Source organism: Monodon monoceros, unplaced genomic scaffold, assembly GCF_005190385.1.
Source record: "Monodon monoceros isolate NGI ecotype Baffin Bay Population unplaced genomic scaffold, NGI_Narwhal_1 Super_Scaffold_8, whole genome shotgun sequence".
NCBI classification, from domain to species: Eukaryota; Metazoa; Chordata; class Mammalia; order Artiodactyla; family Monodontidae; genus Monodon; species Monodon monoceros.
The window spans coordinates 56,450,960-56,470,979 of NW_021703785.1; the positions used below are offsets into that span (position 1 = coordinate 56,450,960).

Here is a 20,020-nt window from a genome sequence, read left to right on the forward strand (position 1 = left end):
AAAGTCTGTATTGAGTTTCTAAGCCTAATAAGAGGAGTTTACTGTTTCCAGTAAGTCAAGAGAAGCCTTCTGGGAATTCCAGTCATTTCTTTTGCAGTATGTTTATGAAATGTAACAGTAAATAATTTTACCAAAAAGATAGTAGTATATGTTTTTTCTTGGATAAAACCGTCTGGAGTTAGACATAATTGGTATTTTGTGTAAATGAGATAAATTGTTGCATGTTTTAGTAACTTTTTCTTATTACCTCTAAATAAAATGTGGAAACAAAGGCCTTGTATGTTCATATTTAACTTATTGAATATGAATTGGTTTACCTCTCAGAGATTTCACAGTTTAACGTTATTAACTAAAATCACTAAATCAAAATAGTTTTTATATAGCTGAAAAATAATCTAAATATAGAGGTAAAATTTTGCGTTGATTTATTCATTTATTCAGCATATGTTTTCGTGACCTCTGAGGATTAGAAAGAGAATGAATGTTTGGGTTAAGATAGACTGGGTTTATTTTACAAGGTATATGACTTGGAGCAGATTGCTTATCCGTATTAAGTCTCGGATTCCTTTCCTTTCCTGCAAAATAAAAATTATTAACTACTTGATAGAATTTTGAGAATTAAATAACTTATAACGAGCAGAGAAGTAAATAGTTCTCGAGTCAATGCCTGTAACACCATAGGTGCTGATGAGGTCTTGATCTCTTTTTTTCTGTAGATTCCTCCTATTACCCGCCCCCCCCCAAACAAAAAGGGGGAAGGAAACAAAACTTACCAACTGCTAGGCGCTGTGTTACTCTACTAGGTTCTAATGATATAGAGGTGAGATACAGTCTCTGACCTCAAGAATCTCATCCAGTTTAAATTAAACAGGTGACTGCAATACAGTGTTATATAGCTATCCATAGACTGCTAAATAAATATGACAGAGAAAGTCTATTACATCCTTTATCTATAAGGTGAAAGAATTTTCCTGGAAAAGATTTTCCTAAACTTTTTCTCTGAGTAGTCATAGAGTAACTCTGATTTATAAAATGGGCATATCATAAATAATATCACTACAATAATTATAGTAATGTATTTGGTACAACTTTTTCTTAGGGCATCTCTCAGTGTTCTGATAACTATCCAGGAATGTTATCTAAACCACTGCTTCTTAAAAGTACTCTGGTGAAGGGCTAGTTTCTTTTCTTCCCAGTATGTCATAGACTGATGTTTTAAAAATAAGTAATATAAATTAATTACTAGAAAAATGAAACAAAAATCATACTAAATACAGGACTAAATTTTTTATTATTGGATTCAGCAGGCATTAAAATTAGTGTCAGATTGCCATAAAAGTTTTTAAGTGTTTACCCCCAATTTCTGTACTTAATTGTGGACTGGTAAACAGTTTATGGACCATTATCAATCCATGGAGCACTGCTCCTAGAATATGTAGTTATCTACAGATCTGTGTGTTTTAATTATGGCTTTTTATGCCTGTCTGCCTGCCTCCCTCTCACCTTCCTGCCTTCACTTCTTTCCTTCAGAGGAGGACTACAGAAGGAATAGAGACTCACATAAGTTACCCCTAGAAAAAGAAGGCTTTTTAGTAACAATTCACAGTTTTCATGGTGCTCCATGGATAGGTATTGCCATATATCTCAAAACTGGAAGTGAGAGTGGTTCCTGAATAAATGCCATTCTAAGTTTGATTTCTTTTTCTCAGCAGGTTAGCTCCATTCTTTTTTTTTTTTAAAGGATCGATTTTTATTTATCTATTTATTTTTGGTTGCGCTGAGTCTTCGTTGCTGCGTGTGGGCTTTCTCTAGTTGCATCTAGCAGGGCCTACTCTTCATTGCAGTGTGCAGGCGTCTCATTGCTGTGGCTTCTCTTGTTGTGGAGCACGGTCTCTAGATGTGCGGGCTTCAGTAGTTGTGGTGTGCGGGCTTGGTTGCTCCATGGCGTGTGGGATCTTCCTGGACCGAGGCTTGAACCCGTGTCCCCTGCGTTGGCAGGGGGATTCTTAAACCACTGCGCCACCAGGGAAGTCCCCATTCTTTTTCTTTTCCAAGCAGCATCATGATTATCTACTCTGTATCATTCTACTCCTCCTTTATTTGCTTTCCCACAAAGCTTGTCATGGCTGCCCCAATCCCCTCTATATCAGTGGAACTTTTCATAACCTTCTTTTGTGTTCTGTGCCCTCTGCTGATTAGCTGAGGCTTTTATTTTTCCAGTTCCCAAGATAAATGTCTGAGTGGTACAGCCCTCTTTTTGGAATGAAGCCTGTAACTCACTGGTTGCTAGACAGCCTATGGATGGGTCTAGTGACTACCCTGTAGTTCAGTTAGCTGCTTTGGTATAGCTCCTTAGACAAACTTGATTAGAAGTGAGTATGTGAAGTGCAGTTGATGATTGCTATCTGTAGCGCCCTATTTTTCAGAAGTCAAAAATGTATGTATTGATATTTCAAATAGGTTAATTTTTATAGAAAACAATAAACAATGATTTAAAGTTACTATTTAAACAACCTAAAAATTTTAATCAGTTTCCCTTTTCCCTTCTCCAACAATTCAGTCCTAAAACCGCTGGTGGGCTGAAGAAAGTAGGCGTGTGCATCTGTGGTGGGGAGCACTGTGGTGCCCAGAGAAGGATGCCAGAGCCACAGTGGGATGAGAAGGTCATCCACCAGGGGCCTGGGGCTTCTTGACATGGGCTGCTTGCTGTGCAATGTCAGAGACCAAGCAGGGTGTGCGGGCAGCTGGTATAGGGAGTCATGGCACATGTGGGGTAAGGGCAGTCTGGGGTGAGGAGTCAGAGCCCTACTAGGGTGAGGATGGTGTCCATGTGGAGGCGGGAGGGCAGTCCAGGATGGGGAGAGTCAGTCTGAGCAGGAGAGGAGGGTGCCCATGTGGAGGAGTGGGTAGCTTGGTACTTATATGGGGGATTGATTAAATGAGTAAATTAAAGATAAGTGGGTCCCAGGTTTCTCACTGTCAAAGAAGAGTTATGAATATGGAAAGGGAAACACTGGAAGGAACCCTGTAGTTTTTGTGTTGGAATTGGGTAAATGGATGTGAACTTGTGATTTTAAAACATATAGATAGATACAGAAATAAATATATGTATATGTCTGTTATAACCCTTATTTTTTTTTCTGTGTTCTTGATGATAAGTAGATGTAGGCATAGGTGTATAGATATAGTGGTATAGGTTGAAGACTAGTTGATTTTTTTCCTCTTTAAATTCTAGTAAAATGCAAAATCTAAGTTCCTTCTAAACGATATATAATAGTGATTTGGTGTAGAGCTAACAAGTGTTTTGAATTGAAATGTCTATGCTTTGAAAATGAAACAAAATGAATTTTTAAAGTTATAGATTCACTTTTTTCTATTCTTTCCTTTGTAGTGTCTATAAATTTTTTGACTTACTAAAAGAAATCGATACCAGTATCAAAGTTGATAATGTTATGTCAAGACTGTTGAAGAAGTATAATGTGTCGTGTGCACTCTACAGCAAATTAGAAAGGTAAAGTACAAATTTTATTAGGGTTACACCCTGCTTTTTCGTATCATTGTTCATGATTAGTTTCCTTCTGGGAACTGTTACATTCTTAGTAAAGTTATTAAGTATTACACCTTAGATTTGTCCCCTTAATATTCTTTTTTTTTTTTTTTTTTCCTGCGGTACGCGGGCCTCTCACTGCTGTGGCCTCTCCCGTTGCGGAGCACAGGCTCGGGACGCTCAGGCTCAGCAGCCATGGCTCACAGGCCCAGCCGCTCCGCGGCATGTGGGACCCTCCCGGACCGGGACACAAACCCGTGTCCCCTGCATCGGCAGGCGGACTCTCAACCACTGCGCCACCAGGGAAGCCCTGTCCCCTTAATATTCTTAACTTTCTTATTTGTCCAATCATATTCATTCTGAATGTTTCTTCTAAAATTACTTGTTTTACTCATGGTTCTCATTTTTTTTTTTTTAACAAACTTAAAGCTAGTTTCCACTTTAGCCTTCTCTGCCAGAAGACTTGTAGCTCTGAATGGAAGGGTGACCTAAATTTAGAATTCTTCCTAATGGTGATACTATGTTTAGAAAAAGAAAGCATGTTGGCACTGGAAGGTGTATGTGACCTATACTACTGAGCTATGACTTGTATTCTCCATGGTGGTTTAGAAGAAGTAGTTTTTTTGTGGAATATCCTTTAAGAAACTTCAGCCTATCAGCTGTTTTATTCCACATAAATTAAGAAACTACAACAAGCATTAATGAAGTGACTGTTAGTACCCGCTATGTGTTAGATGCTAGGGATGTAAAATCTTGTGCTACTATGATCATCAGTTAGCTTATGGTAAATAAATAAATTCTATCTTTTAATAAAAATAAGTGCAATAATCATTTGATGCGCTACTGTAGAGGATTATTTGTAAGAAGTAGAAATTATGTAGTGGGCAAAATACTGTGTATGTTTGAAGGTAAGAAGAATAATTATGGGGTGAAAAAACTATAGAAGAAGGCAATGTCTGAGTAGGGTTTAAAGGATAGATAGAAACTCAGCAAGCAAAATATGTGGAGACTGGGACTGAGTATCCTAGGCAGAGTGATTAGCATGTGTGCAAAGCCAGAGCAGTACTGTAAAGTATTTTGATATTGCTAATGGCTAAAAGGTAGGAGGGAATTAGACTGATAGTGAGCTTGGACTTTACCCAGCAGGAGATGGAGAGTCATTGATTTTAAGCTAGAGAGTGACATAGTCAGATTTGGCCTTTAAAAGGTCACTCAGGCCTTTGCAAAAGAGATTTGGAATTTTTATTGACTAGTTATATGAGATAATTTAGTGTATATTGGCCTTGAAGTAGATCAATAGGATTTCTTCTATCTTATATGTACCATCTTTTGAAGAGCAGTTGGGAAGATTAACTGTGATACTAAAGCCTATTTATTTCAGGGTAGACTATATGTGTATATATGGCAATGTGCTGTAGTGATTATGATAACTTTTAAAAAGCTAAACAGATCTAGATATTAATAATTTTGTCATTCATTGACTGTGTGAGCTAGGGAAACGTACTTAACGTCTTTAAACCTCAATTTGAATCTGTAAAATATAGCTAATAATGCTCTCCTTGCAGAGTAATTGTAAGATAATGTTACTGGTTAGCTCACCTCCTAGCACATACTAAATGCTAAATAAACAGTAGCTTTTAAAGCTATTATTAACTACATTAATGCTGTCACATAGAAATATAAAAATGCAAGCCATATATATATATATATTTATTTATTTATTATTTTTGGCTCTGTTGGGTCTTCATTGCTGCACGTGGGCTTTCTCTAGTTGCAGCGAGCAGCGGCTACTCTTAGTTGTGCTGCACGTGCTTCTCATTGCGGTGGCTTCCCTTGTTGCGGAGCATGGGCTCTAGGCACGTGGGCTTCAGTAGTTGTGTCGTGGGCTCTAGAGTGCAGGCTCAGTAGTTGTGGTGCACGGGCTTAGTTGCTCCGTGGCATGTGGGATCTTCCCGGACCAGGGCTCGAACCTGTCTCCCCTGCATTGGCAAGCAGATTCTTAACCACTGCGCCACCAGGGAAGCCCAACCTATATATTTTAAATATTCTAGTAGCTGCATGACAAGTAAAAAGAAACAAGTGAAATTAATTTTAACATTTTATTTAACTCATATATCCCAAAATATCAAATTTCAACACATAAATTTGTATACAGATGTTCATGGCAGCATTATTTATAATAGCCAAAAAGTGGAAACCCTGAATGTCCATCAGCTGATGAATGGATAAACAAAATGTGATCTGTCCATATGGTAGAATATTGTTCAGCCATAAAAGGGAATAAAGTTCTGCTACATGCTACAATACGGATGAACCTTGAAAACATTAAGCTAAGTGAAAGATACCAGACACAAAAGGTCACATATTTCATTTTATGATATGTCCAGAACAGGCATATCCATGAGATGGAAGATAGGTTAGTGATTGCCAGGGAATGGGAAGTGAAGGGAATGAGGAGTAACTGTTAAAAGATGTGGGGTTTCTTTTTGGGGTGATTGAAATTTTAGATAATGGTGATGATTACATAACAAAGTGAATATACTAAAAACTACTGAATTTATACACTTTAAAATGATGAATTTTATGTTAGGTAAATTATATTTCAACAGGAAAACATGAAACCAATAGAGAAGTTTTACATTCTTTTTCTGATACTAAGTATTTTTTTTAATACTTTGGTATGTAATTTACATTTACAGCACAACTTCATTTGTACTAGCCAAAAACACTTCAGGTGTTCAGTAGCCATAGGAGCTTGTGGTTAACATATTAGACAGCATAGATTTATATTGTATGTCATTATCTTTACTGTATGATAACATTCTATTCTGAGTTACGTTAAATTACAAAATGATATAAAACAATGCATCTGACATTAAACATTTTCTATAATCATAAAAATTCCCTCTTGATTACCATCTGCTTTTTTTATATAAGATAGTAGTTTTCTCTGTGTAAATTTTTGATCTACATATTTTTTGTGACTGGCTTCTTTTGCTTAGCATGTTTTCATGGTTCATCCATGTTGTAGCATGTTTCAGTACTTCATTACTATTTATTATGGAATAATATTCCATTGTATGCCTATACCACATTTTATTTATCCATTCATCTACTTATAGTCATTTGGGTTGTATGTCTTTTAAAGTAGTTGACAGTATAAAGGAGAGCAAGTGTATATAGAGTTTGTTATATTAACTTTATTATATATCATTTCGTCTTCTCTTCATTTGTTTCCATGGATTTGATTTATCATCTTGTGTCATGTGTTTACTCCAATGCAACTTTGATCCTACCCACCTCTTTGTGCTGCTGTTGTTAAACACATTACATTTCATGTGTTAGAGGCCCAAGAATACAATATATACATATTGTGTTATGCAATTATATTTTATATCAATTAGGAGAAGAAAGGAGAAGAAATATGTAATTATACCATCTTTCATAATAACATAATTACCTTTACCAGTGCTCTTTGTTTATTCATGTGGATGTGAATTACTGTCTTGGGTCATTTGTTTTCAGCCTGAACTTCTTTTACTATTTTTTTATAAGATGAGTTTGCACATTCTCTGTTTTTGTTTGAGACTATCTATTTCACCATCACTTGTGAAAGGTAGTTTTGCTGTATATATGAGTCTTAGTTTACATTTTTTTTCTTTCTTTGAGTATGTAATCCCACTGCCTTCTGATCTTCATTGCTTCTGTTGAGAAGTCACCTGTTAATGTTATTGTGTTCCCTTGTATATGATGGATCATTTTTCTCTTGCTGCTTTCAGGATTTTCTCTTTGTCTTTCAACATTTATCCTATGATATATCTAGGTGTGAATCTCTTTACATTTATTCAGCTTGGAGGTGGTTCTGTTTCTTGGATGTGTAGACTTGGGAGTTTTCAGCCATTATTTACAAAAATTTTTTTTTCTCTCTCTCTCCATTCTTTTCTGGTACTCCCATTACACATATATTCGTGTATCTTTTGGTGTCCAAAAAATACACCAATATATTTTTTGGTGAGCCTCTTCTGTGAGCCTCTTCATTTTTCTTCTTCTTTTATCTCTTTGTTCTTTAAACCACATAATCTCTTTTGATCTGTCTTCAAGTTTAGTGCTTCTTTTTTTCTGCCAGCTCAGATCTACTTTTGAGTCCCTCTAGTGAATTTTTTATTTTGGTTATTATACTTTTCAACTCAAATTGCCCTTTGGTTCTTTTAAAGTAATTTCTGTCTTTTTATTGATAATCCTCTGTTGGTTGAGACATTGTCAGCGTACCTTTTTTTCTTTAAGCATGATTTCCGTTAGTCCTTTGAACATATTTATAATAGCTGTTTTGAAGTCTTTGTTAAGTCTGACACTTTGGTTCTCTTAAATAAAATTACTGTTATCTGCTTTTTTCCCTATGTAGAGGTCACACTTTCCTGCTTCTTTGCATATTTCATATTTATTTTTGAAAACTGGACATTTTTTATAACATTGTAGTAACTCTGGGAGCTGATTCTTTTCTCTTGTGGGGCTTGCTGCTGTTGTTTTGTCTTTGTTATTTGTTTAGTGGCTTAGCTGTACTATCTCAATGAAGTCTTTTTCTCCCACAGTGTGGAGCCTCTGATCTTGCTCCTTAGTGTAGCCTTGGACAGGTGCATAGTCACTCAGAGCTGACAGTGGTTTTAGCTGGGTTCTCTTTGACTATCCTTTCCCTGTTCTTAAGTTAACTGCCTCTGTTGATATCACACCTAGTTGCTACCTCTCACTATTTGCTGACTGATTGCTTTATTGTTTTTTTTTATAAATGTATTTATTTATTTTTGGCTGCCTTGTGTCTTCGTGGCTGCATGCGGGCTTTTCTCTAGTTGCAGTGAGTGGGGTCTACTCATTGGTGCAGTGCCTAGGCTTCTCATTGCGGCGGTTTCTCTTGTTGTGGAGCACAGGCTCTAGGTGCGCGGGCTTTCGTAGTCGTGGCTTGCAGGTTCTAGAGCACAGGCTTCGTCGTGGTGGCGCACGGGCTTAGTTGCTCCGCGGCATGTGGGATCTTCCCGAACCAGGGCTCGAACCCATGTCCCCTGCATTGGTAGGGGGATTCGTAACCACTGCACCACCAGGGAAGTCCTGCTTTATTGTTTTTGACAATGCTCTGGGTCACAAGTTGTTTTACAGTCTAATCCAATTAAATTTGGCTCCCTTTGCAGTAGTATTTGAGGCTAGCCTTGAGGCTTATTTTGATACTAAGAGAGCTATTCTTAGCTGTTTCTTTCTCTGGTTCTCTCCTAGATGATCTAAGATTTAGCTTTTTACTCTCGTAAGATCTGTTGGCTTTCTCTTACTTGCTTCCACCAAAGTCTGTATTGCTTTCAACAGTTCTCTTATTCTTGAACATCCCCACACTCCATTCCAAATGAGTTCCCTTGGGGAGAGCTCAAGGCTCTATGTTCTTAGGGTCTGCCTCTCCCCTAGGCACCACTTCTGTGCCACTGCTTGGGAGGTCAGGATGGGGACAGTGGTCTCTTCTCTTGGAGTGATACCTCTGTTTTAAGAGTTATGGCACTGAGAAGAGGCGATAGCCCCTGGTCTTCCCAGATTGCCTTTCTTGGCTGGAACCTCTGTCCTATGAGCTGCTCAGCAAGAGAAGTCAGTATTTTTGATGTCCTCTGTGCCTGGAGTAAAACTTTACCCTATGAGTGGCGGCTAAGCGGAAGACAGGAGCCCCAGACCTCTCAGCTCCTCTTGCTTGGGATAGACTTTCTGCAACACAGATCTGGGGGCGATGAGAAATGCTGGGAGCCTACTCTTCCCAGAGAGATAGTTCTAGGCTGGGAGCTGGAGAGAGAAGAGCGCTGTGTCTTGGCTACACCTGCCAGGGGTAGAGCTTTGTTATGCTGAGCTGGAGAGGAGGAGGAAATGAGTTTTGCTTTGAATTCTACAGACTGTCATTGTTCTTACCAAGATTTAGTAGATTTTCTTGAAGAAATATTTCCTTTTTTTGTTGTATGCCCTTAGGAAAATTTCCAGAGACTTTAAATGGTTTTTTAAAAATAGTTTTACCAATTGTAGTTATTACATTAGGAAACAGGTCTGCAGAGAACCTTCTCCACCATTCCAGAAGTCATTGTCCCAAATAGGTAGGTTTTATACAGTAAGTCCCCTATATATGAATGAGTTCCATTCCGAGAGCATGTTCGTAAGTCCACTTTGTTCGTAAAGTCCAGCAAAGTTAGCCTAGGTACCCAACTAACACAATTGGCTACATAGTACTGTACTGTAAAAGGTTTATAATACTTTTCACACAGATAATACATAAAAAATAAACAAACGCAAAAAAATAAAACATTTTTAATCTTACAGTACAGTACCTTGGAATACACAGGAGTACCAGCTACATCCCTACTGCTTTTACGCTTGCTTCTGACATCCTGGCCTTGAAATAAAGATACTGCACTACTGTACTCTATACAGTGCTGTACAGTAAAGTACACAAAGCACAACCACTTGTAGAGGATGCACACAGGTGACAGTGTACACCAGACACGTGAACTAACTTACATGATTGGACGTGTAAACTCACATTCACATCTTTGAAAGTTTGCAACTTGAAGGTTCGTGTATAGGGGACTTACTGTAGTACTTTCAGTTGTGTTATTTCAGTGACACTATTAGTTAAATAAGCTTTTATGACCTGATCTGAGATTCTAACCAGATCAAGGTTCAATTACAGAATGTATTCCAAGTTAGAAATGCACATATCGAATCCAGTCTTTTTGTAATTAGATATTACAGTGATATGTGAAATGTCATAAATTGGAAACATCTACTTTAACTTTGTTTTATAATGCTGTACTTGAGAAAAAATGTATCCTTCTTAAAATAAGATGAATAAAGCATGATAAAACTGATCTCTAAATTATGAAAAAAATTTAAAAGTAACTTTTAAAAAAGCCATAATGTTAACATAATTATTTCTTCCTTTCAGAACATGTGAACTTATATATTTGTCACAACCCAGCAGTTCGTAAGTACCTCAGAGTATGTTATTTTGCACTTTTGGGGTTTTTTTTTTTTAGAGACTTTTGTGGAAAAATCCCAAACATGTTGATAGTTTCAGGGTTAGTTTGATTGACTGTTCTATGATACTTCATAAATTAAGGTCATAGATTTAAGCCCTATACGGATTATTTATCTTTTCACAAAGAAAGTGGTATGAAATACATGCCTTTTACTACAAGGGAGAACTAATAAGGTCGAAGTTAATTCAGAGCAACATTTTACCAGCTCTGGGAAAAATGCCAATTCATTGACAAAATCTTTTTTCAGAGTATATTATAGACATTTTATTAACTAAGACTCAGAGCATAACTTTTGAGTAAGAATAAACATGAACGTCTATATTAAAATTTCTAAGTAGCCTTTTTAAATGCATGATACATGTTCCAACAGTATAACATTGTAAGAGCTCTAGAGTTTTTCTTCGGAAACAGAATGAGTAGTATGTGAGGTTTTCTGCCTCATTGAAGTAATAATACTGAAGATGATTGATACAAAGGGAAATTGTGTATTAATTAATTAACTCTATTAATTCCACTCGTTAATTCCAACAAGTGAATAACTTAACGTTTATGAAGACATAGTGTTAATTTGGTAGAGTCACCCAAACCTCTGTTTTTCTGCTTACAGAAAATTGATTTTAATTAGAAAAGAGAGCAGAAGAGCATTAATTGGAAACCATGTATGTCATATTATACCACTTTCTGTGCATATTTTTAGATTACAGTAGAAGATATTCAATATTTTCTTTAAAAAATGTATACTACTTTGGGAAAATATAAATAACATGGTGAAAACACTAACTGAATTGAGACAAATTGAATTCATGTGTAAATTGTGCATTTAAGACGGACTGTATTCTATTATGCGATCAACTCTGGTCTATAATTGTAAAAAATGAAAAAAAAACGGTGTAGTTGGAAAACAGTGTGAGTTTTTTTTCTTCTTTCTATTTGTTTATTAGGATATCTACGGAAATAAATTCTATGTTGGTGCTAAAAGTTTCTTGGCTCACGTTTTTACTAGCTAAAGGTAAAGTCATTATGTTTGTTACATACTAATGTTTCAAATGTAGTAATTGATAATTCTTTCGAGTAAGCTCAAAATTCTAATTCTATTTAATATTGTTCCTCCTTCCCTCTAGTTCTTTGTGTGACTTTTTAACTGTTAGCAAGTTCTTGTAATTCTGATATTGGAGGCAACCTTGAAAATGTCTCATTTCATTTCTTTTTCTAATACTTTTCATTCTTTCCTATTTTTAAGAATAATGTTACTGTTTTTATAAAAGTGATATATATTCATGATAAAGAATGCAAATAATACAGCAAAGCGCAAAGAAAAATGTAGAAAAATTACCCAAAACCCACCTAGAAATAATCATCATTAAAATTATGTGGTTGTATGCACAAAAATGTATCTGGAGTAACATTCTGATTAAAAAAGGTGGGTGGCGGGCTTCCCTGGTGGCGCAGTGGTTGAGAGTCCGCCTGCCGATGCAGGGGACACGGGTTCGCGCCCCGCTCTGGGCCGCGGAGCGGCTAGGCCCGTGAGCTATGGCCACTGAGCCTGCGCATCCGGAGCCCGTGCTCCGCAACGGGAGAGGCCACAACAGTGAGAGGCCCGCGTACCGCAAAAAAAAAAAAAGGTGGGTGGATGAGTGCACTCACAAACATATATATGTTTCTAAAAATAATATATTGTCCTATGTTTAAAATATAAAAATTAATTTTACTCAAATTTTATAGAAGAAAATAAGAGAAATGGAAGGAATTGCTTAAATTTATATGTTTTGTCACTTAAGCAGTGTTATTTCTTAAAATATTTCTCTAAGATTATGAAAACATTAAAGAGGTTAGAATCTTTAACTTTGGGTTTTGAGTTAAGGCAATATATATTAATCTGCTCTGAAGAAAAAGAATTCTCACTCTTCCTGTCACCTTCCTATTCCCTGCTTTCAGATTTGCTTTTTTTTGTTATCATTACATTACCAAAGATTATAATATTTACATTCTGTTCTGTAATTATAATTATCACAGTTGTTTTGTCTCATTTATGTATTTAAAATGGATTCTAAGCTTATTGTAACTCCTGTATCATAGCTTCTCCATTTCTGAGTTCTTTATTTTGGTCTATCCTTAGCTGACTAGATTTTACCGTGAAGGAGTTTTTCAAAAAAGCCTTTTTGGCGCCATGTTTTCTATGTTTGACATGTTTATGAACCATGTCTGTAGTCTTTAGACTTGAAGGACAACTTGGTTGAGTATTCAGGGTTTTTTTGTGTGTGTGTGGTACGCGGGCCTCTCACTGCTGTGGCCTCTCCCATTGCTGAGCACAGGCTCCGGACGCGCAGGCTCAGCGGCCATGGCTCACGGGCCCAGCCGCTCCGCGGCATGTGGGATATTCCCGGACCGGGGCACAAACCCGCGTCCTCTGCATCGGCAGGCGGACTCTCAACCACTGCGCCACCAGGGAAGCCCGAGTATTCTGTTCTTGTGTCATGTTTTTATTTCCTCAGGACACTATTTTCTGGAATTGAACATTGCTGTTGAGAAATCTGAGACTAGCTTAATTTACCACCCCCCCATTTTGTTCCTTGAATATTTGAAGAATTCCTTTTTTTAAAATTTGAGATTTAATACATTAACCAGAAAGTTTCTATACCTTCAGTATTGGGATTATTAGTGGTTTAGCAGTCAGATACCAATAAGATAGAAAATGAATCAAATTAAACTTCTCTTTTAAAAATACTGCACAACATAGAGCCATAAGCAAATGTGTCATAGCTATATGATTTGTATATTTTGTGTAGCTACACTATTTTTTTCTAAGGTGTTTATTATATGCATTAATTTCCTTATATACAGCTCTTTATAATAAATATACAGCTCTTTAGTTGTATGTTATATGAACTTTTAGGATTTTGTGCTAAATAATTGCTTTATAGATGACTTTACAATTATGTACTAATTTTATTATTTCCTAATGGCTTTGGTTATTTCTTAATATTTTGGAGTGGGTTGAAATTGAAAATATATGAGGTTTCATAAATAAATAGAACTGAAGACTAACGTGTATCATTCTTCAAAATGATTTTCAGAGGTAGTAAATTTTATAACTCTTACCAAAACTGGAAGTGAGTTTAAAGAAGGAAAAATCAAAATAAATTTAGACATAGGGACTGAATTATTATAATAATACCTAAATGTAATATTCTCATGGTAGACTTATACTTCATTCGTAATTTTTTTAGTAAATTTATTTATTTTATTTATTTATTTTTGGCTGCATTGAGTCTTTGTTGTGTGGGCTTTCTCTAGTTGCAGCGAGCGAGGGCTACTCTTTGTTGTGGTGTGCTGGCTTCTCATTGCAGTGGCTTCTCTTGTTGTGGAGCACAGGCTCTAGGCACATGGGCTTCCGTAGTTGTGGCAGGCGGGCTCAGTAGTTGTGGCTCACGGGCTCTAGAGCACAGGCTCTGTAGTTGTGGCGCACGGGCTTAGTTGCTCCACGGCATATGGGATCTTCCCAGACCAGGGCTTGAACCCGTGTCCCCTGCATTGGCAGGCGGATTCTTAACCATTGTGCCACCAGGAAGTCCCCATTTATAATTTTATAACTTTATATATTTTTACATGTTGCAAATCTGACTGAATTTTTGCAAAAAAACAAAAAAAAGATCTTTAACATGCTTCTAGTGATTGTTGCATAAATGAGTATATGGATACAGCCATACCCACAATTTTCCCTGACTTAAAGACCTCAATCTCTACCTTAAAATGTGTACCTTCTTTGTTTTCAGGGCAAGTTTTACAAATGGAAGATGATCTGGTGATCTCATTTCAGTTAATGCTGTGTGTCCTTGACTATTTTATCAAACTCTCACCTCCCGCATTACTCAAAGAACCATACAGTAAGTATTTTAAGTAATTTATGCCCCTCCTACTTCATCATTCAACATTTTTTTATGGACTTACACTAGATCCAAAACATGGTTCTAGAGCCAAGGGAATGATAAAAAAGAAATCAGACATGGGTTCTGCCCTTAAGTAGTATAAGATATAGAAGGAGAGATAAGTAAGCAAGTAATTAGAGTATATGGTTGAAAATAGTCTGGGCCAAAATATAGCCAATATTATGGGAGTTGAGGAGAAGAGAAAGTTTTCCCAGCTGGGAAAGACCAAGGAAGGCCATAAAAAAGTGGTGGCATTTGAACTGAGTGTTGAAGGAGTAGTTAGGGTTTGAGTGTTGTGGTAAGTTGGGAGACTGCACTCCCAGTAAAGAGAAAATCAAGAGGCAAGGCCTAGATATGAATGAGACTGCACAGGGAAGAGTAACCCATTCTATAGAAATGGATTAACTAAATTTTTATTATTGGAAGCTATAATGATTATGTGACTGACTTTTTCTTTTTGCATATGAACTGTAATTGATCCACTTCAGTGGGTGATGAGATGGGAGGTGTATTTAAATAATAGCTATTGCTGAAATAATTAGGTAGCATTAAGCAAAGACAAGTATATTCCTCTTAGAACGGAATTGCTCCCTTTGGTGGCATGTAGAGTAGGATTTAAAATCACTTAATACACTATAGAGAAATGTAAACTTAACTAAGGTTTAGCTGATTCCTTGCTCCTAAAATGTTGACAGTATTAGTAATACTAAAAATAATAGGGGAAAGATCAAAACATGGAAGTCTCAAAGTGTTGAAGTGGCTGAAAAGCTGAAGCCTGATTAATCTTCGTGAACAATAACTTCCTGGAAAAATGAAGCAGAATTTTGAAAAGATGTTGAACATGGCTTGACAGAAAAGGCAGGTCATTTAGCAGAAACCACATGCAAAACAGAGGGGAAAAATATAAAACAATATATTTTTAAAATTTCTGAATCTTTAAAAATTTCCTTTGTATGCCTTTTCCTCACTTTTAAAAAATGTTATAACTTTAATAAGTTGATATATAACTTTAGGTTGACAGCCTTTGTTCTTTTGGATAATTCAAATGTACATTTAATTCTGTAAGTGCCATGTTAAATAGAAAGCAGGATAAGGTGTTGAATTAACTGGCTATGGTAAACTTGCAATTAGCTTTTTATTATGAAGAATTTCAGTGAGCATAAAAGAAAGTCGTGTATAATAAGCTTCCATGTACTTATCACCTGCCCTCAATGCATAACTTATGGTCAACCCATAGTCCTATCTACTGCTCAATTCTACCAGCGATATTATTTTGAAGCACACTTTTGCATACCATTTCATCCCTATAAATTTCAGTATCTCTGAAAGATAAAGTCTTTTAAAAAAGCATAATGACAGTACCATTCTCACACCTAAAAATCAATTAATAGTGATTCTTTAATTCCACCAAATATCTAGTAAGTGTCCATATTTTCAATTGTTTTATAAAAGTAATTAAAAAAATTTTTACATGTTGACTAAATCAGAATCTAAATAAGATCTCTACTTTGTGATTGGTTGGTATGCTTTTAAGACTTAAAAAGTTCCTCCTCCATCTATCTTTCTCTTTTTTTCTTGTAATTTATTTATTAAATAATCAGGTGGTCTTGTTCTGTTGAGTTTTCCATGGTTTAATTTTTAGTGATTGCATCCTATGGTGTAGTCTTAACATGTTCCTCTATCCTGTCAGTTTCTTGTAAGTTGTTTGTTGGGCCTAGAGGCAGTTAATACTTTTTATACTTAGTCATCTGTAATCTCTTTAATAGCTATATTCACATTCAGTTTGAATTGAAAATGCTCAAAATAATCCAGGGGATTTTTTTAAAATTACAATTTAGTGTCACATGAGTATATTTGTATGCTTAATTTTTTTAAAGCATCGTAATTTATTTGCTAAAACTTTAAAAAATTTATTTTTTATCCTGTATCTACAAATTGAATCCATACATACATGCTTATTATTTTTAAGACTCTTTTAAGATAGAAAACATTTTTTCCCCTTGCAGACTAGTAGGATACACTTAATATTAGTTTATAAGTTGGCTATTTCCCTTGCATTTTTCATATTTGTCTGTGGGGTTTTAAATTTCTTTTTGGGCTAGTTGGGGACAGAAGAGAATAGGGATGGTAGCAACTATTACCAGTATATAACTTAAAGTAGATATTCAATAAATAAAGCTGTTAGCTTTTTAATGAAGCCTAATAATAAAAGTAGCAGAATGTTACCAAGATTATTTCTGACCTTCCGAGTTATAATTAGAATACTTCATTATTTTATACAGTGGAATGTGCAATTGTTCTTATCTAATTTACCATTTTTACAGAAACAGCTGTAATACCTATTAATGGTTCACCTCGAACACCAAGGCGAGGTCAGAACAGGAGTGCACGGATAGCAAAACAACTAGAAAATGATACAAGAATTATTGAAGTTCTCTGTAAAGAACATGAATGTAATATAGATGAGGTAATTTAACTTCATGATTTCTTTAAAATAGTTAAAGTAGATTTAGATGTAAGTTCTTCCTGACAGTATTTAATTCTTTTATGATGAGCTTGCTTTTTGTAATTAGTGCCAACTCTTTTGCAATAGCAAAATATTTAGAAAAAGTTTAATTTTCATATTCAGTTACTTTGATTTTGAAGAGAATAGCTCCCTCACTCTGGAATCATTGAAATGTACATGATTAAAGCAATAGTTTTCAAATGTATTTGTTCTTTGATTCCTCTGTGGTTACTGATACGCCTAATGTTTTCAAGTATCCTGCTCAGAAAACCCTAGTGTTTTGATTTAGTGCTAAGTGATACCAACATTAAGTTTCTGTTTAGCCTTCTGTAGTTACTCTTTTTCTAAATATCACACCAGATGTTAATGACTGGTAGAGGATACATGAACACCCAGGAATTGCTTATCTTGTCAATAAAATCTGGAATGTTAGAATTGGAAGGAATCTTACAAGTAATGTACTTGGCCTCCTTTTACTAATGAATAAACAAGCTTCTAGAGACTGATAGCTGATTACTAACAGAGTCTATGCTTTGGACCATCTGCTACCAGTGCTTCTTTCACTGTGCCGTGCTCTTTCTCTCATAGACTGTTATATTGTCCAAAATTCACTACCACTAGATAGCTATGTGAAATGTTGCATCTTTGAAATTGCTCTGTCAACTCTGGGAAGGAATTGGGGGTATGATCTCAAAATCTAGTTTAAGAAGTGTTGGAATGATTTATCAAGATATCTGGGTTTTAGCACTGTGGCTTTTATTAATTTTAACAAATATATAGATATAGACATATAGCTGTATCAACTTTACACATGTAATACATTTACTTTTCTAGAATAACAAATTATCTTTGCTAATAAGCTGACAAATGTAGTTGAAATATTTTTTTTTACTCCACTCTGTTGCTTACTCCCTCAAGGTAACGAATAGGAATAAATGCAGTTTTCTAATTCCTGGTTGTTAGTTCTCTGTATTTTAGAACTACTTATAAAATTGCATTTCAAAAATCAGGAATAAATCATGTTTTTCCTTTTTATTTTAAATAATGCTTCTATAATTTAGAATGTAATAACGATTTGTAAAGTGTAGGTGATTAATAGCTTTTGGGGTAATTCATATTAATTTGACATTTGATTATTTACATGTAGCATTTATAGTTATATAACTATTGGTTAGTTATACTTATGGTTATATAATTATTGGTTAGTCACACTAATTGGTTAAATAGAACTACCCACCTTATAATTATTCCAGTTCAGTGGGAATTAATTAGAAAACAATACTAATATGTATTACAGAAGCTTAATTCTTAAAGCATTTTTGTGAAGCAGAAGATAGGAACTTATTAATAGGAAGATATTAAATTATTCTGCCTTAATAAATGTAGACTGCAAATTTGAAAAGGAAGTTAAATGAAGAAAAGTAAGTTGTTTAAAATTCCATAACACTTTGCCAGTGTAAAATAGTTAGGGGTATAACTCCAGCTTTTCCAAGAACGGTCTTTATTATCCATGTTAAATGTAGGGTTTTTTGTGTGAAACTGCATAATGACCAAAACATTTTCACTGGGTTTTGAATAGAATTGTTGGGTATTTGTATGTGAAATTATCTTCTTATAAAAGCAGATCATTTTCCTAAATTTATGCTGAAATAATTGACTCGATATTCCCTAAGCTAGGTATGTGTGTGAAGTGGCCCAAAAATATGCTTTGGGGAGAAATCAGAGGCAGTGTAGAGAAATTAAAAGAGTCTTGGCTTTGATGCTAGACAGATTGGGTTTCAGTTCCAGCTCTGCCACTTCCTAGCTGTGTAACTTTGGTGAAGTCGCTTAATATTTTTGAGCCTCCCATGTTTTCACCATTTGTTAAATGTGGGATATTGAAGTTGGTTTCGATGGATTTTCTTCTTATAAATCCCATTTCATTAACAATTCCCCCCTGCACCTCCATTTTAGGACCTGAAATCTGCCTCACATGAATTAAAAAGTGAATAGTTGAATTAATTATAAATAAGCATCACACTGGGTTGAATGTAACTCATTGATCAAAATGTCAGTTAACACTTTCATTCTATTGTTAATAGTGACAGATTTTTTTAAAAAAAATTTAATTATCATGTAACTTTATCTTTTTCAGGTGAAAAATGTTTATTTCAAAAATTTTATACCTTTTATGAATTCTCTTGGAATTGTAGCTTCTAACGGACTTCCAGAGGTAATCTGAAAGAAAACGTAATAAAAATTTAATGTGTTTCGGGACTTTAGCAAGGGAGGAATAGTTGCCTAAATTTCTTAAGATCACTTTACTGTATATTAAATATTTTTTACTCAAGGAAAGAATCTAAGTAGAATTGTGGTGAATCAACTTTATATAGTAAGAAAAAACCCCTTTTGAACCCATTTATGCTCAAATGTATAAATAAGCAGCATTTAAAAGTTTGCACTAGAAGTTGATTTGTACTAAAATGTTTCAAAAATCAGAATGTAGGCTTTTGAACTTCTAAATACCATTAAATATTTAAATAGAAGTAAATATCTGTAATCAAATTTGATTCTAATTTACTTTGCTATGCTTCTTTAAGCATAGGAGCCATGATTTGTGCCATCAACATTATTAGCATTACTGTACTTGGAGCAACTCTTTTGAGGCTTTTTTTTTTGGCCACAGCACGTGGCTTGGAGGATCTTAGTTCCTCCACCAGGATGGAGCCCAGGCCCCGGCAGTGAAAGCCAAGTCCTAACCACTGCACTGCCATGGAATTCACTCTTTGGAGTATTTTTAAAAAGCTACTTAATTGGATGTAGCTTTGGTTGAAATGACTGTGATTATATGGTAGAAATGTTTTACCTTAGTGGTGTGCCATCCATCCATCTGTTTCTTTTCACATTTTTCCTCATATGTCTTGCTCTTCAGTGAGAACAGAACAACTGAGAACTTTATGTGATAATGTGTGGAGAAAAGAATGCTTAAATAAATGATGAAGAACAAGTA

General features: G+C 35.3%; 1 protein-coding gene across 3 annotated transcripts in view; it reads left to right on the forward strand.

Annotated features, from left to right (window-relative positions):
- RB1 (RB transcriptional corepressor 1) overlaps positions 1-20,020 on the forward strand; it is a 135,901-nt gene that overhangs the window by 31,057 nt on the left and 84,824 nt on the right. For all 3 annotated transcript variants that reach the window (XM_029210037.1, XM_029210036.1, XM_029210035.1), the window contains exons 4-9: positions 3,392-3,511; positions 10,506-10,544; positions 11,541-11,608; positions 14,373-14,483; positions 16,850-16,992; positions 19,166-19,243. In XM_029210037.1, the coding sequence (XP_029065870.1) occupies positions 3,392-3,511; positions 10,506-10,544; positions 11,541-11,608; positions 14,373-14,483; positions 16,850-16,992; positions 19,166-19,243 (559 nt within the window). The remainder of the gene's footprint in view (positions 1-3,391; positions 3,512-10,505; positions 10,545-11,540; positions 11,609-14,372; positions 14,484-16,849; positions 16,993-19,165; positions 19,244-20,020) is intronic.